The following is a 24,882-nucleotide window of genomic DNA, read 5'->3' on the forward strand; positions in this document are numbered from 1 at the left end:
TGTGAATACCCTATGGTAACAGACTGGATACCGAGAATTTTCTTCAGCAGCTCCCTTGGGTGTTGGTAGGTCTTGTGAGTCTGTGTGTTGGATCCATTGTGCCCTGGATGTGACATCGGGCACCTTACATAGTTGCCACCTCCATGCACTGACGTCAGTTCCTTTTTCCCTGTGTGTTCCAACATAGCTCACTTCCTCAATTTCTGTCTGGTCTGAGAGATTATTTCTCTTAAAAATGTTTCCAATCTGCAAGGAATATGTCCTGTCTTCAAATGACCTGGTTTAAGAAATCCAAGCACAGCTCCCCATTGTTCCACCAAGCGTACTTGTTCTTGGTAGTAACTGTAAGAGGCTGGCCTTGCTTGTAGTGGGTACCAGAGGTACTTACACCTTGTGCCAGGTCCAGTTATCCCTTATTAGTGTAGAAGAGGTGCTTCTAGCAGCTTAGACTGATAGAAGGTAGCTGTGGCAAAGCAGCTTAGGCTGAACTAGGAGACATGTAAAGCTCCTACTATACCACTTATATCATATGCACAATATTATAAGAAAACACAATACACAGAGTTACTAAAAATACTTTATTTTTATGACAATATGCCAAAACTATCTCAGTGAGTACCCTCAGTAAGAAGGTAAGTACTATACACAAGTTATATGTACACAAACCCAAATCAGGTAAGTAAGAGCAATAAAAGTAATGCAAACAGTGTAGAATTACAATAGGTTGCAATAGGAACACATAGGTATAGGGGCAACACAAACCATGTTCTCCAAAAGTGGAATGTGAACCACGAATTGACCCCAGACCTATGTGAGCTTGTAGAGGGTCACTGGGACTGTAAGAAAACAGTGAGGGTTAGAAAAATACCCCACCCCAAGGCCCTGAAAAGTAGGAGTAAAGTACACCTACTACCCCCAGAGAGCACAGAAGTCGTGATAGGGGGATTCTGCAGGAAGAACAAACACCAGCAGTGCACTGACAACGGATTTCTGGACCTGAGTACCTGTAAGACAAGGGGACCAAGTCCAATAGTCGCAACAGTGTCCGGGGGGGGGGGGGGCTGGAGCCCAGGAAACCCCAGCTGAAGGTGCAAGAAAGCTGCCACCGGTTGGAAGAAGCTTGGAGTTCTGCAAGAAAGAAGAGGACTAAGAACTTCTCCTTTGGAAGACGGATGTACCACGTCGCTATGAAGCTTGCAGAGGTGTTCCCACGCAGAAAGACCGCAAACAAGCCTTGCTAGCAGCAAGGGTAGCAGTAGAGGTTTTTGGGTGCTGTGGAGGACCAGGAAGGACCAGGATGTCGCCTTTTGGAGGAGGAGACAGAGGGGGCACTCAGCAACTCAGAAAGCCCCCACAGAAGCAGGCAGCACCCGCAGAAGTACCCCAACAGGCACTTAGAAGAAGAGTGAACCGGAGTCCACGCAAAGTTACAAAAGGGAGTCCCACAACGCCGGAGGACAACTCAGAAGTTTGTGCATTGCAGGACGGAGTGCTGGGGACCCAGGCTTGGCTGTGCATGAAGGAAATCCTGGAAGAGTGCACAGGAGCCGGAGCAGCTGCAAATCACGCGGCAAACAGCTGTGCAGTCTAGCGTGGGGAGGCAAGGACTCACTTGGACAGAGTTGCTGTGTTCCAGGGACCACGCTCGTCGGGATGAGAGGGGACCCAGAGGACCAGTGTTGCAGTCTTTTGGTGCCTGCGTTAGCAGGGGTAAGATTCCGTCGATCCACAGGAGATTTCTTCGGAGCTTCTGGTGCAGGGTGAAGGCAGGCTACCCCCAGAGCATGCACCACCAGGAAACAGTCGAGAAAGCCGGCAGGATTAGGCGCTACAATGTTGCTGGTAGTCCTCTTGCTACTTTGGTGCGGTTTTGCAGGCGTCCTGGAGCAGTCAGCTGTCGATCCTTGGTAGAAGGTTAAGAGGGAGATGCAGAGGAACTCTGGTGAGCTCTTTCATTCGTTATCTGAAGAATTCCCCAAAGCAGAGACCCTAAATAGCCAGAAAAGGAGGTTTGGCTACCAAGGAAGGAGGATTGGCTACCAAAAGAGGTAAGAGCCTATCAGAAGGAGCCTCTGACGTCACCTGCTGGCACTGGCCACTCAGAGCAGTCCAGTATGCCCCCAACACCTCTGTTTCCAAGATGGCAGAGGTCTGGGACACACTGGAGGAGCTCTGTGCACCTCCCCTGGTAGGTACTGGTCAGGGAAGGGAAGTGGTCACTCCCCTTTCCCTTGTCCAGTTTCGTGCCAGAGCAGGGCTGGGGGATCCCTGGACCGGTGTAGACTGGCTTATGCAGAGATGGGCACCATCTGTGCCCATCAAAGCATTTCCAGAGGCTGGGGGAGGCTACTCCTCCCCAGCCCTTCACACCTATTTCCAAAGGGAGAGGGTGTAACACCCTCTCTCAGAGGAAATCCTTTGTTCTGCCTTCCTGGGCCAGGGCTGCCTGGACCCCAGGAGGGCAGAAACCTGTCTGATGGGTTAGCAGCAGCAGCAGCAGCAGCAGCAGCAGCAGCTGCAGTGGAAACCCCGGAAAGGCAGTTTGGCAGTACCCGGGTTCTGTGCTAGAGACCCGGGGGATCATGGAATTGTCCCCCCAATACCAGAATGGTATTGGGGTGACAATTCCATGATCTTAGACATGTTACCTGGCTATGTTCGGAGTTACCATTGTGACGCTATACTTAGGTAGTGACCTATGTATAGTGCACACGTGTAATGGTGTCCCCGCACTCACAAAGTCCGGGGAATTTGCCCTGAAAAATGTGGGGGCACCTTGGCTAGTGCCAGGGTGCCCACACACTAAGTAACTTGGCCCCCAACCTTCACTAAGTGAAGGTTAGACATATAGGTGACTTATAAATTACTTATGTGCAATGGTAAATGGCTGTGAAATAACGTGGACGTTATTTCACGCAGGCTGCAGTGGCAGGCCTGTGTAAGATTTGTCAGAGCTCCCTATGAGTGGTAAAAGAAATGCTGCAGCCCATAGGTATCTCCTGGAACCCCAATACCCTGGGTACCTTAGTACCATATACAAGGGAATTATATGGGTGTACCAGTATGCCAATGTGAATTGGTAAATTTAGTCACTAGCCTGTTAGTGACAAATCTGGGAAGCAGAGAGAGCATAACCACTGAGGTTCTGGTTAGCAGAGCCTCAGTGAGACAGTTAGGCATCACACAGGAAACATATACAGGGCACATACTTATGAGCACTGGGGTCCTGCCTGGCAGGGTCCCAGTGACACATAGACTAAAACAACATATATACAGTGAAATATGGGGGTAACATGCCAGGCAAGATGGTACTTTCCTACAGTAACAGACTGCAAACCTAGAATCTGTCAGAGTCCTTGTACAGATGCAACCTGAGTTCCTGGGTCGCATATTTCAGGGATGCCATGTTGTGGCTTTTCGGTATTCTACTGAAGCGCCTATGGAAACTAAGAATCTGAGGTGACCTCTAAGTGTGTTACTGCCTGTGGAGGCATCCCTGATGCAGACTGTGCCCCTCCACCCTGCTTTGGAGTCAGTCCTGACACCAGAAATGGTGCAGTGACTAATGCTCCTCATGGTATGAAGGCCCATGCCGGAACCCCATGTGTCAGTGTCGCTGACGCTACATAGGGATCCAATAGTCCTTTCAGACTCAAAAATGATTTCACTGTAATGTCCAACAAGATCCCAATCCTTAAGCCCATTAGCCTTCTGTGACTCACTGACACTTCCAATACATTATGGCCTGTCTACCTCTTATGATGATGATGATGACGACAGTCATGTTTATGACAACAAGAGCCTATTTCTGGACCTACAAAATGCCAGTGGTCTCAATATGTGACACCAGCCTACACTCCCCTACCCCAGATCCAGCCACTGAAGAGTCTGCCTCCTTTGCGATGGTGGTTATGAGGGGAGCAGAGGTCCTTGATTTACATGTTCCCACCACTGAGGTCTGGATCATTGTCCTTACAGAGGCCTGCACAAATAACACAGGAGCCTCTCCTGCCATTTAATGAGGCCTTGACTGACACATTGCAGTGCACCGGGCAAAGCCAGTATCTTGGCTGCCAGCAAGGAAACACATACCTGTTCCAGTAAATCCTGCCTCCACTACCCCATGCCTGAAATGCTGGTCATTTCCGCATCTATGAGCTGGTTGAACTCAAATATGTTTTCAACCACTTTGCGGACAGTCCAGGCTCATAGAAACAGTCACAAAATTCATGTTCTCCTCTAATAGCCTTGCTCTCAGTTCAGTGAACTCGAGTTGCCTCCTGAATAGATACTCACATACATTGTGGGACATGGTGGTTTAGATTTTACCAGCAGTCCTAAAATGCCCCAGACCCATCCTCCAGCCTGTCATTCAGAATGGTCAGGATGCTGCAAAGTACTTTATTCCCTCGTGCCTGGACACTACTTGAGATAGGACTTTGGCACTATGCTTGGATCCGTTCAATGGAATTTTCAAGTGACGTCCAACATTCCCTTTATGGACTTGCCATTTGATGGCCCACGTCTCTGCGGAGATTAGGCAAACTCTGTCTTGGTGCACTTCAAGGAGAGCTTTGGGCTAGAACTACCTGTACAGCACTTCCCTCAAACATTTTGCTTCCTTTGAGGCTGTGACAGTTTAAGTAAACAGAGGCTGTGTCAGACCTTACCTCAGCAGCAACGGCCTTCGAGGCAGAGGCCGGGGATCCGGCCACCAGCGTCCAGGTCACAGAGGCAATGAAATACCCAGGCGTGCATTTCAGAAGCTCACAAATGTGATGGTGGTGGTTGGTGCTCATCTTTGGAGGTTGGGAATGTCAGTCTTTACATACCTCGATAACTGACTGCTGAATACATGCTTGCCTCAGACAGCCGTGGACCACCTCCTGAATACGGCTGACCTGTTGACATCACTGGGGTTTTGCATCAACATGTTATATTCACAGCTGACTTTTTTACAAATGCTTCTCTTCATTGGAGCCATCCTGGACACTGTGCAGTTTCAAGGCTTCCCGCCTGTCAACGAGCCCATGACATTCAATGAAGGAAATTTGCCCTTTTCCGCAAGATCATCCCAGATGTTCACCTTTTGCTGGATCCAATATTTTTGCTGACTGTTTAACTCTGTGGAATTTACCCCTGCTAGCGAGTGTAAGGTGCATGTGCCCCCCCACCCCCACTTTCAACATGGTGCAATCGGCATACCCTTGATTGACATATTTAACTTATCTGTAATTCCCTAGTACATGGTACAAAGTGTATGTTAATTGTCACTAATGGGTTGCAGCAACTATTGTGCCATCCACTACAATAACAGTCCAAATAAGACTGCTGGCCTACTATTTGTGGCCTGGCTGTTGCAGTTATCAACTGTGAATTCAAGTGAATTCAACAGGTCAAAATGACCTCTTTTGAAAGGTCAACCCCTTACATTTAAATATTTGTAAGTCACCTATATTCAGGCCTTATTGCCTATAAGACAGGGTGTATGATATTTAAGAACAGGACAGGTAGGAATTTAATATTAAGCATGTGCTTCAAGTGAAAAAAGCTATTTTTACTGTAGCAGAGATGGCTGTTTCATAGGCAAAGGCTGGATTACAAATTTACATTTAAAAATGCTAGTTTTGGTTGATAAACAACTAGAAATATAATTAAACAACTAATTTTAATAGTTATTAAAAGTCCAATTCAATGGTGAAGTCAGATTTTTGTAAACCATCAGGGAAAGCAAATTAAATGCTTTAAATAATCAAATAGCAACATAACCAGAACTCCTAGGAGGATCTTTAAAATCCCGGGCAGATGAACTCCTCTCTCTAGCACCACCTGCGCCCACGGAATCAATGTCCTATCATATGCCAACAACACCCAACTTTATGGCAAATTGCAGAACACCTGGTCCAATGTCTCCACCTACATGATCTAAGTTGCCTGATGGATGAAAATCAACTGCCTCACTCTCAACACTGATAGGACGGAAGTGGTAATCTTCATCAGAAACCCCTCTGCCGGGGACTCCACCTGGTGCCTGGCAGAGCACTGACCGACCCTGCTTTCATCATCACACTCTCAGAACCTCAGAATAATAATTGACAACAATTGTACCCTGACCAACCAAAGGGAACCCAGTCTCCGCCTCTTGCTTCCACACACTAAAGATGCTAAAGAGGGATCTTCAAATGGCGCACACCCACACATCCGTCACCCAAATCCTCATCACCAACAAACTGGACTATGGGAAAGCCCCTCTGCAATGGAATCAAAACTCAACTGACCAGCCGTCCCCAGACTACACAGAGTTCAGCAGCCAGGCTCACTCTCAAACTCTCACCCCTCAAAGCTTCACTCACGTTACCTCACACCTCAAAGCGCTCCCCTGGCTCCCTATTCACAAACAAGCCCTGTTTAAACTCCTCACACAAACATTCAAGGCCATATACAATGTTGACCTTGCATACCTCAACAACTGCATCAGCTTTCATATACCAACCAGACAGCTCCACTCAGCTGGACTCCAACTCACTCACAACCCCTGCATACACAGAACCATCGCTTGTGCTTTCTCCTTCCTTGCTCTCAAAGCCAGGAGTTCCCTGTCCCTGCATGTCAGAGCCATGTCCTTGGTTACTGAATTAGGAAAAAAAACTGAAGAGTTGACTCTTCACCTAGGCCGGGCCCTGGCTTAGCCATGGCTTCTCTGACTTTCAGCACTAGGATACCCTAGTGGGTGAATCACATACTCTCCAAATACTCCTAACATGACACATCCATTGTCTGGTTGTTGGAAAATCTTGCCTTGGTCCACCAGACTTCTGTGTATCTGTTTAGTGGAGGTATAGTGACTTCCCCGAACTGGATTTTAGTCTTAGCTGTGCGAGAACACTAGGATTACAATAGTGCACTCCTCATGCACACCCCCAACCCTCGGCTGCTGAAGACTTCTGCCGTCTTGAAAATGTCTAAAGTGGGTATGGTTGACCCTGGGAACTTTTACTGTATTGTTTAGGGCATGCCCAAGAATCATAGCCACCCACTAGTTTGTACCAGGTATTTATGTAGCGCCTCCAGGCACCCACTTCAGAACACTCTGGGGCCTGAAAACTGAACCTGCTGTTTGCGGGCTGAGAAGAGCCCATAGGGACTGCACCTTCTCGCTCTTGTACACAGGACAAAGAAATTGACCCCAAGGTTCATAAGGCTGCCCACCTGTTAACCCCTTCGCTGCCAGGCCTTTCCCCCTCCTGTGCCGAGGCTTTTTTTGGCTATTTGGGGCAGTTCGCGCTTAGGCCCTCATAACTTTTTGTTCACATAAGCTACCCACGCCAAATTTGCGTCCTTTTTTTCCAACATCCTAGGGATTCTAGAGGTACCCAGACTTTGTGTGTTCCCCTGAAGGAGACCAAGAAATTAGCCAAAATACAGTGAAAATTTTGTTATTTTCAAAAAAATTGGGGCAAAAGGGCTGCAGACGGCAGCTTGTGCTTTTTTCCCTGAAAATGGCATCAACAAAGGGTTTGCGGTGGCAAGATCACCACCTTCCCAGCTTTCAGGAACAGGCAGACTTGAATTGGAAAACCCGATTTTTCAATACAATTTTGACATTTTACTGGGGCATACCCCATTTTTACTATTTTTTGTACTTTCAGCCTCTTTCCAGTTAGTGACCAAAATGGGTGAGAAACCAATGCTGGATCCCAGAAAGCTAAACATTTCTGAAAAGTAGACAAAATTCTGAATTCAGCAAGGGGTCATTTGTGTAGATCCTACAAGTGTTTCCTACAGAAAATAACAGCTGAAATAAATAAAATATTGAAAGTGAGGTTCAAAAAACAGCCATTTTTCTCCACGTTTTACTCTGTAACCTTTTCCTGCGATTTCAGATTTTAGAAAGCAATATACCGTTACATCAGCTGGGCTCTACTGGTTGCGGGGTTATATAGGGCTTGTAGGTTCATCAAGAACTCTAGGTACCCAGAGCCAATAAATGAGCTGCACCTTGCAATGGGTTTTTATTCTATACCGGGTATACAGCAATTCATTTGCTGAAATATAAAAAGTGAAAAATAGGTATCAAGAAAACCTTTGTATTTCCAAAATGGCCACAAGATAATGTGTTGAGAAGCAGTGGTTATTTGCACATCTCTGAATTCCGGGGTGCCCATACTAGCATGTGAATTACGTGGAATTTCTCAAATAGACGTCTTTTTTTACACAGTGCCTTACATTTGGAAGGAAAAAATGTAGATAAAGACAAGGGGCACTAACACTTGTTTTGCTATTCTGTGTTCCCCCAAGTCTCCCGATAAAAATGGTACCTCACTTGTGTGGGGAGGCCTATCGCCCATGAAAGGAAATGGCTCAAAACACAACGTGGACACATCAAATTTTTTCATAGAAAACAGAGGTGTTTTTTGCAAAGTGCCTACCTGTGGATTTTGGCCTCTAGCTCAGTCGGCACCTGGGGAAACCTATCAAACCAGCGCATTTTCTGAAAACTAGACACCTAGGAGAATCCAAGATGGGGTGACTTGTGGGGATCTGACCAGGTTCTGTTACCCAGAATCCTTTGCAAACCTCAAAATTTGACCAAAAAAACACTTTTTCCTCTCATTTCGGTGACAGAAAGTTCTGGAATCTGAGAGGAGCCACAAATTTCCTTCCACCCAGCGTTCCCCCAAGTCTCCCGGTAAAAATGGTACCTCATTTGTGTGGGCAGGCCTAGTGCCCACGAAAGGAAATGGCCCAAAACACAACGTGGACACATCAACTTTTTTCACAGAAAACAGAGGTGTTTTTTACAAAGTGCCTACCTGTGGATTTTGGCCTCTAGCTCAGCCGGCACCTGGGGAAACCTATCAAACCAGCGCATTTCTGAAAACTAGACACCTAGGGGAATCCAAGATGGGGTGACTTGTGGGGCTATGACAAGGTTCTATTACCCAGAATCCTTTGCAAACCTCAAACTTTGGCCCAAAAAACACTTTTTCCTCTCATTTCGGTGACAGAAAGTTCTGGAATCAGAGAGGAGCCACAAATTTCCACCCATCGTTCCCCCATGTCTCCCGATAAAAATGGTACCTCACTTGTGTGGGTAGCCCTAGCCCCCACGAAAGGAAATGGCTCAAAACACACCGTGGACACATCAAAATGACCAAATACAAAACTACCTGTTTTTGCAGGGGGGCGTCTGCGTTTATGGTCCTGGGCTCAGCAGCCTTCTAGGGAAACCTACCAACCCCAGACATTTCTGAAAACTAGACACCCGAGGGAGTCCAGTGAGGTGCGACTTGCATGGATCCCCCAATGTTTTCTTACCCAGAATCTTCAGCAAACCTCAAATTTAGCTAAAAAATCATTTTCCCACATTTCTGTGTGGCATCACCCCACTGGGACACATTTCATACCACCCAATGTTCCCCTCAGTCTCCCATTAAAAATGATACCTCTTTTGTGTAGGTGGGCCAAATGCTTGTGAAAGGGAAGAGCCAAAAACATGTCGATATTGAGGGGGAACAAAGGGGGTCCAAAAGGGCAGTTTGCAAAAAAAACATTTTTAGGCTGAAAAGTGCAGCAGAATTTCTATCAGTATAGATGAGACAATGCTGGGTGGTAGGAATTTTGTGGATTTCTGCAGATTCCGGAAGGTTCCATTACAAAAACGTGGGAAAAATGTGTGATTTCCAGCAAAGTTGGAGGTTTGCAGGGGAATGTGGGTACAAAAATGGTGCGGGTGCATGTGAAACACACCAGTCTGGAATCACCCAGATGTTTAGTTTTCGGATGTGTCTAGGTCTTGTGGATTTTTCTACATGGCAGCGTCCCAAAGTCCATAAAGTGCAGCCCTCACCATTCCAAGTGGGACGATTTTGAGAGGAAGCCAAGTTCTCATGGCCCAAATGTAAAACTAAAACCCAAAATAATCAAATGCCTTCTTCCTTGCTGTGGGATAAGATGTTTTAGAGTGCAGGGGAGAGCTGAAAGACTGTTACCCCCTTCAGTTGAGGTGGGGGCGTAACCAGGCCCATAATGGTTGGTAGCCACCACCCCAATATTTTTTGTTTTTTTTTAAATTCCCTGGTATCTAGTAGACATTCTGCCCCTTGGTGTGTGGATCAGGGGTAATTTCCCCATCTGCCCACTAGTGGGCAGAACAACTTTGGCCCCATTTATTTGGGGTGGGGGTATGGCCATACCCCACCCTCTTATATTTGGAGAAAAAAAACCTTCCCTGGCCTCTGGTGGGCTTTCTGCCCCTAATGGGGGGCAGATATGGCCAACAGTAATGTGCTCCCATGGGGAGAGACCCTTACCCAAGGGGCTGCCTCCCTAAAGAAAACACACGCATACACACACACCAATCCCTGGTGCCTAAGTGGTTTCTGTCCCCATGGGGGCAGATTGGCCTAACAGAAATTGGCCGATCTGCCCCCAGGGGGGCAGAAATGGCCTAAAATAATTTTGCCCCCAACCCCCCGGGAGCGACCCTTGCCTACAGGATCGCTCCCCTTGCGTGACATTGGCGGGAAAAAAAAAAATCCCCGGTGCCTAGTTGTTTCTGCCCCCTTGGGGGCAGATAGACCTAAAATCGGCCGATCTGCCCCTAAGGGTGGCAGAAATTGTCTAAATACAATTTGCCCCCCAGGGGAGCGACCCTTGCCTAATGGGTCGCTCCCCATCTCTAAAAAAACAAACAAACAAAAATAAAAACACAAAAAAAAATTAGCCCTGGCGCCTAGAGGTTTCTGCCCCCCCGGGGGCAGATCGGCCTAATAGCAATAGGCCGATCTGCCCCCAGGGGGGGCAGAAATGGCCTAAAATAAATTTGCCCCCCAACCCCTCCCCGGGAGCGACCCTTGCCTACGGGGTCGCTCTCCTTTTGTGACATTGGCGCAAAAACAAATCCCCAGTGCCTAGTGGTTTCTGCCCCCCTTGGGGGCAGATTGACCTAAAATCGGCCGATCTGCCCCCAAGGGGGGGCAGAAATGGTCTAAATACAATTTGCCCCCCAGGGGAGCGACCCTTGTCTAATGGGTCTCTCCCCATCTCTAAAAAAAAAAAAAAATATTAGCCCTGGTGCCTAGAGTTTTCTGCCCCCCCGGGGGCAGGTTGGCCTAATAACGATAGGCCAATCTGCCCCCGGGGGGCAGAAATGGCCTAAAATAAATTTGTCCCCCAACCACTCCCCGGGAGCGACCCTTGCCTACCGGGTCGCTCCCCTTCCGTGACATTGGCGCAAAAACTTTGGCCCCATTTATTTGGGGTGGGGGTATGGCCATACCACCACCCTCTTATTTTTGGGAAAAAAACTTCCCTGGCCTCTGGTGGGCTTTCTGCCCCCCCTTGGGGCAGATGGGCCTTCCAAAAAGAGGCCCATCTGCCCACAATGGGGGGCAGATATGGCCAACAGTAATGTGCTCCCATGGGGAGAGACCCTTACCTGAGGGGCTGCCTCCCTAAAGAAAACACACGCATACACACACACCAATCCCTGGTGCCTAAGTGGTTTCTGCCCCCATGGGGGCAGATTGGCCTAACACAAATTGGCCGATCTGCCCCCAAGGGGGGCAGAAATGGTCTAAATACAATTTGCCCCCAGGGGAGCGACCCTTGCCTAATTGGTCGCTCCCCATCTCTAAAAAGAAAAAAAAAAAAAAAACACACACAAAAAAAATTCGCCCTGGGGGCAGATCGGCCTAATAACAATAGGCCGATCTGCCCCCGGGGGGGCAGAAATGACCTAAAATAAATCCCCCCCCCCCCCCCCCCCCCCCCCCCAGGAGCGACCCTTGCCTATGGGGTCGCTCCCCTTGCGTGACATTGGCACAAAAAAAAAAATCCCCGATGCCTAGTGGTTTCTGCCCCCAAAGGGGCAGATTGACCTAAAATCGTCCCCAAAGGCGGCAGAAATGGCCTAAATACAATTTTCCCCTCCATGGGAGTGACCCTTGCCTAAGGGGTCGCTCACCATCTGTAAAACAACAACAAAAATCCACGGTGCCTAGTGGTTTCTGCCCCCCTTGGGGGGCAGATCGGCCTAATTAAAATATGCTGATCTGCCCCCCAGGGGGCAGAAATGCCCTAAAATAAATTTGCCCCCCAGGGGAACGACCCTTGCCTAAGGGGTCGCTCCCCACCTCTAAAAACAAAAACAAAAACAAAACAAAAAAAATGATCCCTGGTGCCTAGAGGTTTCTGCCCCCGTGGGGTGGGGGGGCAGAAAAGGCCTTAGAAAAAAATGTCCCACCTGGGAGCGACCTCGTCCAAGGCACCGTACCGGTTAAAGCCGAAGGGACGCAATAAACTTCAAAGGACCTTTGCCTGCAACTGGACTTGGACCAGACTCTGCTCTGCCTGACACCTTGTGTGTCTCTTAAGAATCTCCCTTTAGGTCCTTTAGAACTGTACTCCTGTTGTGGATTGAGACTTAAATGACTTAAGTAAGAAAGTTAAATCTTAGACCAGGACAAACCTGTTTGGTGTATGCGACCCATTGACCTGGGTTTTATTGAAAGTGGCTCTGAAGCTTCTTGGCCTCCTGCATCCTGCTTGTGGGCCACGTCAGGTGGCATATGCAGGCTGTGCAGTGTGAGTGGGTTTGTGGATCTTCTGCAAGGAAGCCCTGCCCATTTACTAATGGCTGCAACATCAAGGCATTTCCCTGCTTGTACAGCACCTAGAAGAATGTTTAAACACAGGGGCAGCTGTGTTCAGAGGTGGCTCAGGGTATCTTCCAGCAACTGGGAGAACACTGGCTTGAGCTTTCCATCACCACCAAGAATGTGCGGTCTCCAAGTTTTTGCACATTTTAGTTTCCAAGGCAGTTCTGACCCATCTTTCGCTTGAATTGAACCTCAGGACTCATGTACGCCTTTGTGCCTCTACCTCTTCTTCCCAAAGTTCTGATGAAGAGCAGAAACTAGCTGCCCAAGTTATCCTAATGGCTGAAGACTGGGCAAGGAGAGTATTGTATCCAGACCATCTGGCCATGAGCATCTGTCCTCTGATCTGGTTGCCACTTAAGGAGGGCCTCCTGCCACATCATCAGTGTTTGAGCCTGCACAACTTGAAGCTTCATGGTTGGAAATTGAGTGTCACAGTTTATCTCCCTTCCAAAGTAGTGGGTGTCAGCTTGGCAGCCAGACATCCCTCAACTAAAACAATTTGTGGGAAGCTTGGAGACGTTTATTGTCTGGTGTTTTTCTGGAAATAGCCAACCTTTAATGGCACTGTTGCCTGACATTTCATTTTTATCTTTAGCTCAACAAGGCCTTGCTGTGGCAAAAGTTAAAGGCTGTGAAAGAGAGAGGCATTTATCATCACTCTCAGCCTTTTAACATTTACCCAATCAGCCATCTGTATTCAAATCACCTGTTATGATACATTTTCTATAAGGGTTGACCCATATGTTCCAGCCAACACCATTTGTGATGCCTCACTGGTACCTCAATCTGGTCCTCACTTTTCCCATGTGCAGCTGTCTTCTTCAGTTGTTCACCATAAAGATAGCATTCCTCAAAGCAATAACATCTGTGAGTCAAATGAGTGAACTACAAGCACTGTCCAGCAACCATATGCTACCTTCTTTCGGGGGCAAGCTAGGGCGTTGGACGAAAGCGGTGTTCTTCCTGAAATATGTCACACATTTCCACATAGGACAGACTATTTCCCTGCCAGCTGTCTTTGCCCCAACTCATCCATCTAAGAAGGAAAATAGTTGTCATCAACTAGACCTAAAAAGAGCTCTGAGTTTCTACATTGAGTGTACCAAGGACCATCAGGTGAACAATCAGATCTTTGTGGAGTTCTCTGTGGCTAACAAAGGAAAAGCTGTGCAAAAAGCGAACCATCTCAAGTTTGATTGTCCTGTTCACCAAATCTTCTATGGATCAGCCAAAAAAGAGCCTCCGGAATGCCTATGTGCTCATTCGACCAGAGCAGAGGCTGCTACCACTCCATTTGTTGTGGTGTGCCAGGTACCGTGGGAGGGGCATTTTACCAGGTCTGCCCTGCAGAATTTCCTGATTTGAGCCATTCCACAGACCCATCACCTGAGAAGGTACTGCTTTGGTAGCTCTTCTCAAGATGAGGAATCATAATTAAAAGTATCCATCAGAATAACAAGTTACTTAACTTCAGTAAAGCTTTCTGATGGAGTCTCTAACTGCAGATTCCTCACCCACCCACCCTCCTCCCCGTTCTGTGGAGTGCACTCTTCCAGTCTGTGCTAATAAGATTCCATCTTAGATGTCTGCTCACTGGCACATTCTTATCTGTACAGACAGATATCGGAAAGAAACTGACTTCAGTGCATGGATGTGGTGACTATGTACGAGCCCCAACTTCACATCTAGTGTGGGAAATATCTGCTGTGGAGTCCAATGACACCACATACAGACACACAAGGGGAATGACTGAAGAAAAGTCACTGGATCCAATCTGGCGCATGGAGGTATTCACAAGGTGAGGAGTCTATGGTTAGATAGAGTATCCATCATAAAAAGGGTTACTGAAGGTCAGTAATTTGTTGCTCTATGCACACTCTTACCGACTGGTCTGATATGCATACCACTACTATAGGTACCTCCCAATCTGCAGCTATAATTACCTCTATAATTCCATTGTTATACAACTTGTAAATCCCACCTTTGACCTGCTCCATTATAGTTAATCAGATGTTCCTAACTTTGCATACTTTAGGTTGTGCAAATCTGCGAAGGATAGTTTTATGCATGAATCTTTTTAACTTGCCTAACATATTAGTAAAGATTAAAGGATACGTTTCTACCCAGCAGTTGATCACTTACATATGACTGATGTAGGAAGCTGGCTCTTTATGAGGTATGTGAATACCGTGTAAGGGGTCCAGGGGTTTCCCAGTGAGTGGACAGGGCTTGCTATCCCAAAGTGCTCTATTTAGGGGTTGTGTGGTTGAACATCCTTAGGCTTAACACAGAAGGGCGCAAGACATCTACAAATACACAGAGTCTATACATGAGACATGACTCAAGAAGGAGAGCCATACCAATTTATAAAAATAGCAAGTATCTTTATATAAGTTTAGGCATCAGATAAAAATTGTTCAGGTTAGTACGTTTTTAAATAGGAATACTTTTCAATTTAAAAAGTGGACGTAGTGAAATTTTTTAGTTCTGCAATATTGTCCTTTGGGAAGAAAAACAAGTTCTGCAAACAAGTAGAGTACAATGACTTACAAGACCAATCTCCAAGTGTTAAGGTGAGTAGTGGGCAAGGTCCAAGGCAGCACCAACAGTACACCCTCAGTGGCCCGGGGGCAGCTGGGTGCAGAGTGCAAAACGGTGTTGAGTGCCCAATGCAATTCAGTGGGGATCAGTCACTGTGAAAAGAGGCTGCAAGTTCTGGCCAGGAGGCCAGTCGAGCTGAACCAACAGTGGGGCTCAGGACTCACGATGCTTGGGCACAGGTAGGCGCACCTTTGGTCCTCTTCTGCACAGCTCAGGGACGATGGGTGCTGAGGTTTCCTTAGGTGTCGAGTTTTCCTTACCGGAGCGGTGGTGGGAGGGCTGGTTGCAGAGGCTGCAGTCATCATCACGTAGTCCAGGAGGGGTGAAACCACAATGGACTCGGACTCTAGAGGGCTGGGGAACCTTGTTGGCACAGTTGGTCCACTTCAAATCGGGTTTCATACGGCTGGTGCAGTGGTGACTTTAGTTGTCAGGTTTTGATAGTTCCAGAGGCTTCAGAGACCCTTCTTTTGGAGTTGCTGGAGAACTAGTCTGCTGTTCACCGGAGGTCTTCAGTCTTTATTGAAGTCAGGCAGTCCTCCTGGGCTTCCGGAGTCGCAGCTGCAGGATGAGCCTACTTTGGTGGAGATTTCGACGAGGATGCAGACAGGCTGGCAGGGTTGTTACCAGTTTAGCTGCGTCTTTTCTCCTCTTCTGCTTTCACGCCTCTTCTGTGTCCTTGGTCGTCAGGATATGCTTTTTTGGTGCCATGGGTAAATACTGAATTTAGGAGTGTGTAGGGTAAGTAGCCAATGGGCTACTGACCCTTGGGGTCACTACACCCCGGGCATAACCCTGTCCCAGAATTCCTAGGTTTGCCATCACTAAGATGGCTACCTCTGAAATTTTGTGTCCACTTCACAGTAGCCCACCTTAGGTTGGTACTAGCCGTGAGGTGACATACCTATCTGACTGGCTAATTTTCACACCTGTCCAGGTGCCATGTGTGCTCTGGACAGTGGGGGGTGGCTTCTTCGCCTGTGAGGGGAGCCAGATTCACATTTCAAAGGTGGCACCCCTTTGAGACTTGCCACCTTAGGAAGGCTAATCAGCAGGTCATCCTGTGGGAGTGGTTGTTACGCCCTTTACCCGGATAGGTTTTGTTCTGGGCCTCCTGAGAGCAGAAGGGGCCAGAACTGTGTCTTGGCTGGGAGAAACAACTCAACAAGCACACCAGAGGCTGGGTGCATGTATTGGTAAAATCCAACACTGGCATCAGTGTGGATTCACCAATGCAAGATGTTTGATACCAAGCATCCCTATCGTCATTGAAGCCATCATGTAGCCTGGTAACTCGTATTGACCAATATCTAGCACATGCCTTTAAAATGGCTTCCCTGGTCACTTACTATGTCTGAGAATTGATAAAGACATACAGGGGCATATCTGCTCGTGCAGATATGCTCTCACATGTAATATAATGCATCCTACTTTAGGGCTGAAGGCCTGCTATAGGCGTGACATATATATATTGCATGCAGTATTAGGGGACACGGAACACAAGCTCTGTGGCATGTCATGTTTTCACTTTTGTCTGCACCAAGACACGCAGCCAGTAATGGCAGTTTGTCATGTGCTTGGTGAGGGTTCCCTTAAGGTGGCACAACTTGTGCCGGAGCCCTTAGGGGCCCTCTTCAGTGCCTCAGGCCCTAGGTACCAAGGGTACCATTTACAAGGGACTTACAGAGGGTGCTAAAGGACTTGCCTGTTGGCAAAACAATTGTACAGTTTAGGGAAAGAGCTCTGGCATTGGGGACCTGGTTAGCAAAAACGCAGTGCACTTTCAGTGAAAATCACATCAGATACGAGGCAAAAAGTGGGGGGTAACTATGTCAAGAAGAGGCACCTTCCTAAAACTAACTAACATTATTAGTTCCTTGGTCCTAATTGCATTTCTACCACAACTTGATGTGTTCAGCCCAAAATTTCTGCTCCTTTCTTTGTGAAATAAACACTGCCATTGTTTTTTGTGTTCTTAAAAACTATTTCTGCCACACAATAACCATTTCTATTCTCACCATAATCCCTGAATCTTATATCAGTTTTACTCACTTTCCCATTTTCGAGGTCCAACACATCCTGACAATAATTTTTAGAAAATATTCTATATCTTGTTCCTGAATCTACCAAAACTTCACATTCAACTTAATCGATCGTTGTTATACATTTAAGATCTTCCACTCCTTTTTACCTGTATATATCACAATCAGTTATGCAACTTCCCTTAATCTCCTTACGCTCTGTATCTATTTATTATTTTCACATAAAACATAATAATCATTCTCATCTTTCTCCTGTCACCATTGTTCATTTACTGCATTTACACTTCTGTATTTTCTTACAGCCATTGCTACTTTTACCTGTTCTGATATATCGGCTTTTTTGTATTTTATTCATGTCCCAGTCCATGCGTGGCAACTTTTGTTATCTGAGTAACTGTTTGGGCTTCGACACCTCATACAATTGTTCTGTACATCCCCATGGTTCATTTGCTTACTTAGACTTTATCAGAACTTTTATATTGTGCCATAAAATTCTTGAATCAGATTAAGAATTCCTCAACCACTCTTTCTTTGTGAAAACATATAACTCATTCCTAATTTTCACACATATGGATGTTAGTACCTCTCATATCGCCATCTCCAGTGCTTCTAATAATGTTAGGTGATGTGCACTTATATTTTTCTTGTATTGCCTTGTTCGATAAGTGCAGCATTATTTGGTCACATATAAATTGGCTGTGTTTGCTGGAAATAGCCAATTCACCAAATGAGCCTTTAAACTTGAAAAAAGAAAAAAAAAAAAAAAAGTTTTTGTTTTATATCGTTCTTCTAGAATCGTTTTTTTTCTGGTTTCAAAGGGTACCTCTAATTGAGTCAAAGTTTGTCTATTTTTCTGTTGTCAATTATTTATAAAGCGCTCCCTCATCCCCTAGTCGATATCCCAAAGCTGAACCAAAGGTACTAAGCTCTATATGCTCGCCACCACAAGTGGGGGAATAACCAGGTCTTCAACCACTTCCAAAACATGAGGACATCCTCAATGAGACAAATATCCAGATGTAGAGAATTACAATGAAGTTCTGCTAAGTAATTAAAAGAGCTGCAGCCCATTCTAGCTTTCTTTATTCGCCAAGTAATTGTCCCCCCTCCAGAAACAAACATAAACTCTTTAAATTAATCTATCCACTCCTTCCAGGGAGAGCCAGGTTCTCCACTGTATGGTAAGAAATTTGCTTTATGAGCCATTAGAAACATGTTGCAATGGTATTGGCAAAAATAGCATGCACATCGACCTCCACTCGATTCCCCCAGCACTCTAATAAGGGTGCCGCAGAGAAGGTTCTTTACTATTTTAATGCACTCATTATGTTACTAATGCATCCACAGCATGAGGGTCAAAACAACTTGCACTCTTTCATCTTCACATCAGTTTGTCCCTCCAACACTTGTAACCCCTTCTTAGCTCCTCTAGCTTCATTTCCACCATACACACTTTATTACACAAGCCCTCAACTGTAGCTTCATTTGCGCAGCGTCTCTCCTCTCTTGAATCATCCTGTAGCACATTAGGTACCCTTAGCAAGGCTTTTTCTCAGAGTGCCAGGACTATTATGCTCAGTAGTTGAGTGTGGGAGTCTTCATTTTCACACGTTCCTGACATAGTGGCTGCATGCACAGGGCATGGGTAAATATAGCAGGTAGAACTCGCTCAGCAGAGGTCACCTACTCCACTACTTTCAACATGGGTGAATAGGATGGAAATCACTTGATGCACTCTGGAAGATGGTTCATGTCCACCAGACTTCAGGGGAATGCTGCTCTTGTCTGTTTCATTACCTACCCTAACCCTTTCTCCAAACTCTGACCCACCCCCCAGCCCTTTCCTATTGCAGCTCCAGTTATTAAATGGCACTCCCATTAAGGGAATCTCCCCAACTTGACTCCCCTTAGACCCAGGATAGTCAACATCTCCTCAGCTGCTCCCTTCCTCTCACTGTAAGATATGTCCTCATGAGGGTTGCCACCATTAGTTTAAGTGGGGCTGTGCGTCTTTGCCTTAATACTCGAGCTGGGTTGGGTACAGGTATCCTTAATACCTCTCCCCATAACAGTTGAATGTCATTTTAGTGCCTCAATGGTCACCCACTAGTGTGCATACTGGTAGCATAGAGCCCAGGGGAGGACAAATGGTCCGTCCAGGAATGTCAGCAGATCACAGCCGTTTTGGGGCTTGACCAGCCTTGCCCCTTTGCAACTGTTGCTTTTTATGAAGCTGGAATCGGCACTAATGCAAGTCTGGATATCTGTTTGACACAGTGCTCTCTAAGATGTTTCAAGTGTCTTTTGTCTTGATCATTTATTTATTATACAGCTGAACAGCAAACATCACTGCCTATTACAAAGGAGCAAAGTCAGGTTTGGTGTAGTAAGAGCTAGCAAGAACTAATGTATTAAATTAAAGTTACCACTAACAAGTAGATCCAAATGTTGCTGCAGGAACAACTTAGAACCCATCATTCTTCTTCCACGTTGACAGGGCTGAACATGTCCAAGACTGTGCTTTATACTGATAGCGAAGAGGGGAGAAGAGGCATATGGATATGAGAGAAGGGACAAAAGATGTTCTTGATTTAGAGTTACGTAGATCTAGGTAGAGCTAGAGGTTCTTGAGTGTTCTGTAGTCTCTCACGAGTAATGGCTCTTTTGTAATGAACAGTAGACAAGACTACTGTCTCTTTCTGTTCTTTCATCAATTTCACTTCAATGTCCTTTTTTCTTTTATATGTATTTTGCATGATTGGTAGCCTTATACAGAAACAGAAAAAATACCCAAGACACTTTTTGACAACAGGTGCATTATAATAGACACACAACATATCAATGGCATAGTACCTTTATCTTGCTAGAGCCAATGGAATGATGTTGAGGCTAGTACTTTCCAGTGTCTAATACATACTTGTTAAAACCTCTCAACTTGAGGCAGCAAATAGAAATAAGTGTTCACTAGGTATGTAAATAACTGCAAAGGCTCAAGACGCAATTGTTACAACTTAGAAGGCAAGGCAGATATCCAGTACGGAGGTGCGAGGGACAGTATAATAATCCAACAGTGGTTTTACAATCCAAACAAATAAATGTAACTTTCCCTAGCTTAATCACTAACAAGAGACCTTACTAGACAATGCTGGAACAGCTTGAAGAGTTCCTAGGATGCATGGAAGTTATTTCAGGTGACGCTCCAAGATGCACCTCTAACTGAAGTGTCTGAAAAGATGAACTCAGCATCTGGCTTGAAGATTATCTGAGCTGGACAGCCGGGAACACAGATGAAGAGCAGAGCCCAAGGAGAGGCTTCCTGACATCAGCAAGGAGAAAAGCCATGCACCTGGCCCTGCCCTAAGTGTGGCTTTTATACACTGTGGGAACTTTAGATCCTAGTATCCTCAGATCCTGTGGTGGAGCTTCAAATCCTTTTGTAGCCTTCCACTCGCATGGGCCATATTGTAGCAGATTCTGAGGTGCCCACAAATGGACAGAATTGGCTGTGCGGGTGACTGTGGGAGGGATGGAGTTGCATTAGGGCAGCACGCAGGAGACAGCCTCAGCCCTGGGCAATAGGACTCCTGTAATACCAAAGCAGATGACATCCTGACAAAATAAGTGGTGATGCCCCGAGTAAGGGCAAGAAAAGTTGGCCAATAATGACTTGGACCAGAGTTAAAGGGAAGTGATCAAGTACCTGTGGCAAGCCATGGCATAATGAAAGTGTAAGAAAACAAATGTGTTTTGAATTTCTTATACATTTTGATCTTACAGGTTTTGAGTCTTGGTGTGGATTGTAGTGAGATATATGGTGTAGGAGCTTGAACCTTCCAATGTTTATAGAATTTTGAAATGGAGGCAAACATTGTTTCTTAATCTAAAAGATCATGTTTGACTGTATCCTTGTGGGAAACAGAGCCAATGAACATAAGGTTTGCTGTGATCTCATTGTTGGGCCTGAACACTAAGAATGGGTGGGTTTTCTTGTTTTAATGCTTTAAAATGTGGTTAGCTAATCAGAATACATGGTGTATGTATAATTATATATTTAAGGCTCAGATGTGCATATTCCCAAGAGAAGGTGTTATATTTTTGAACCAGGAAGTTTTCTTTTTTTTCAACTAGCTAGATTTGTTTTTTGTGGAGGTGGTGTTTTTCCTAGGTTTGGTAACTAGAAAGAAATTACCGTAGAGTGACAAAGTATAAAGGAATATTTTAAGTCTTCCTCTCATTCAGGGCCAATTTGTTAACAGTCTTCCAAACCTGACTAATCTTGAGGCACCAAGAGCTTTCGTAAGCGATGGATGGCCAACTTTAAAAAAAATAGAACGAGTGTCCAATAATTTATATTTACAATAATTCTGATGTCCTATGATTGCATTTAAGGGATGAAACATATATGTTACAGTTTTAATGCTGCAATTGAATTCAGCTTTATACATTTTTCTCATATGGCCTGTTTATTAATTGTAGGTATAATGTGTGATACCATTTGATATTTTTATGTACTATAATGATGTTGATTCCATAACTGATTGAAAAAAAGTGCCTTTTGTAAATGTAGTCATTGAAATATTATAATTACAACAATAATGAACATCTACGCTAATTTGAGTATAATAGTCATCTTTAATCAAGATGAACCCATAAACATCGATTAGGTCTTTTCTTTATTCTGATGATACTAATGTTAATTGTGGGACAAAATCTCCTTAAGCTCACTGTCTGTGTAGGAGCCTGTTTTCACTAGACACTCATCATTGCTTTTATTTAGGTATCATTATTTGCAGAGCTCTTTAATGAAATGCTTCAGAGAGATTTTGGAGTACGGATATACAAAGCACTATTAACACTACCGGAGAGGGATGACAAAAAAGAGAAGGACAAGAAATTCAAGAAAGAAGATAAAAAGGATAAGGAAGAAGAGGATGAAAATGATGCTCCAAAACAAAAAAGAAGGAAGTCTGCAGATGGTAAAGATATAAAGGAAGAAAAAGAAGAAACACAGGTATACACATACTGGTTTATGTTTTAAAGAAAACGTTTTCAAAGCCCCTGTATTGTACCATTTTGCTTGCAGATTTTTCTAGTCCGTTACTGGGGTCTCAGGTGAGGCAGAACCTTCTGCTTCCTGCAGGGGCTGCCAGGCATAAAATGTTCCCTGCACAGTTAATATACTCAGTGGATGCCAACCCTTACTTATGTTTTTTTTTTACCATTGATTCTTTGACATTGAAAAGTATGGGCCACCACACCATGACACCTCTACAACACTTTCCCTAGACCCTTACTATATCACAAAACTGGTTATTGAGTTACATTAGCATTAATCTTATGCCTGGGAAGGCTATCAACAATAACAATATTCAGTACCCGTGTATAATATAGGCATCATAAGGGATTGGTTGTCATTTGAATGTTAGTTTAACTTGTGTATGATTTCAGCCAAGATCCCCCTCTTCGTGTGCTACTCTAAGCACTATTGAGCCCAGAGTTCCTGACAGATATAATATGTAATTCCATTGTTTACTTGGATGTTGATAGAGAACTGCTGCGGCAATGTGCTAATAACAAAGTGTATGTTACCGTCCTTACTGAGGGTGCCCCAACCTTGGTAGGAGAGGAGGTAGAGGTGTTGATCCTATGCAGTCTTATTCCATTGGGGAGGAACCCTTAAGTCTTTGCTGCAGCTGAGTACTTGAGTAGTGGACTAAATGGCAGTCTGCCCCCGGGCATGACATTCACAGTATAATGACTAATCTATGTATGGGCAGACAAATCTTGTTTGAGCAGTGACTGTATCCCAATACTGAATTACATGATTTTTTAATGTTATAAATGTATATTTGAGCACTTTTATGAAAGCAAAGGCTGGCCATTGTGTTTTATGTCCATCCTAGTGATAAAGTGCTGTACATACACTGAAAAATGAAAGTGGATTGCTCCCCCAGCACACCCACAATCTTGTTTGACATACTATTCAGGTTATCTCAAGAAATATATTTTACAAGACAGGGATATTCCAGTTTATATTGTGTAATGACCAGATATCATTATCCCCATGTGGATACTGTGCAATAATAAAACCGTTGATTGGAAATTACTGGTGAAGGCTCCCACCCACATTATACCAACCCCTGATATCTGTTTGAGGAGAGAGGACCCACGACCCCTGGGTTTCACAATCTATTAACCCTTTTATTTAGCTGTCAGACTTAGTTTTTGTTGTATAGGACACACACACAGAACACAGATTTAGCCCACTTCCCATAGTGATATTAGTATTTAGAAAAGATGAAGTGAGTGGTGTCTGGAGTCAAAGTGAAAATGTTTGTGAGACATAAAGAACATAAACAAAACGGGACAGAAATTCAGGTTTGACGAGTCAAATAAGAAAAATAAATGTAACCTTCACATGTTAAGTTGCATTTTTCTTGCTTCTAATCTCATGAGACGTAACTTTACCTTGCTTAGGTTAGCTAAGTTCAAGCATGTTTCCCCCTGCAGATTTTTTTTCAGGAGTCTCTAGGCAGTGAGATTTACTGTTTTCAGTTTTTATCAACCATAACCGTTTACCATTGGTGTCCAGGGCCTTGACCTTACTGGTGAACTCAAAACTGATCACCAAGTACACTGTTTTAGCACTTCCCTCTCTTGGTAGTGAAGTCAAGCAGTCCATTACTTACTCATGGAAGTGGTTTGTGGCTAGATACTCTGCACTCACCAGCAATTGGGTAACAAGTAATACATTACTGGGCAGCTAGTATTTTGATTTGTAAAAAGGAAAGTACTTTATTCTTATCACACATAACAAAGAAAAGGGATCTTTGCACACAATTTAGCAGATGTTGCTTATTCAGGCCCTAACTGGAGCAGTGCCCTTGATATGTTATAGTATGGTCTTTCCTGGGACACTACTTTGGCCCTCTGTTGGGGTACCTGAAAATGCATATTGCCCGGTACTCCTGTTAATCTCACCCATTGCCAAATCTCTCAGCCCGCACTTGTCTGTCTCTATGAGTATATGACAGTATAGACAATATGACAGTACTTTGATTTGTCCTGATGGTGAAGTTTACTAAGTCCTTTCACAGGTGCAGCCTTTGTGTGCTACTATCAACGAGGCCATCCCTTTGGGCTAATGTGCATCTGACACGGCCTACCAAGTAAGAGGCTACTTGACTAGGGTGCCCTGCCCAACTGGAGGAGATTGTGCTTCGTGTCATGTAGTGCCTGTATCCAAACATAGAGCATGGCATCACCAGCACTAGTCAAGTGGAGGTACCCATGTGGCTGCAGAAAATGCAGTTGTGAGGATCTTGCAGCTTGGGTCTTTTTGGACCCAATTTCAAACCTCTCTGCCAATAAGCCGGTACTGACTCCCTGTTTTAGCGTTTTGACTCTTCCAGATGCTCTTTGTTTCTCTCAGCGCTCAGATTCTTGAAAATCCAACCATGTTAACAGTTTCATTCCCCTACAAGGCTTATGTCCTTATAAGTGCTAAGTTTCAGAATGGAATTCTCCTCCAGATGAATTCCAGGACACTCGATGTCACACGTGTCGATGCTGCT

General features: G+C 45.1%; 1 protein-coding gene across 4 annotated transcripts in view; it reads left to right on the forward strand.

The window, feature by feature from the left end:
• CCAR1 (cell division cycle and apoptosis regulator 1) overlaps positions 1-24,882 on the forward strand; it is a 1,667,827-nt gene that overhangs the window by 983,866 nt on the left and 659,079 nt on the right. For all 4 annotated transcript variants that reach the window (XM_069240502.1, XM_069240501.1, XM_069240500.1 and 1 more), the window contains one exon: positions 22,086-22,319. In XM_069240502.1, coding sequence (XP_069096603.1) covers positions 22,086-22,319 — 234 coding nt within the window. The remainder of the gene's footprint in view (positions 1-22,085; positions 22,320-24,882) is intronic.

Source organism: Pleurodeles waltl, chromosome 6 (genome assembly GCF_031143425.1).
Source record: "Pleurodeles waltl isolate 20211129_DDA chromosome 6, aPleWal1.hap1.20221129, whole genome shotgun sequence".
Classification (NCBI taxonomy): Eukaryota; Metazoa; Chordata; class Amphibia; order Caudata; family Salamandridae; genus Pleurodeles; species Pleurodeles waltl.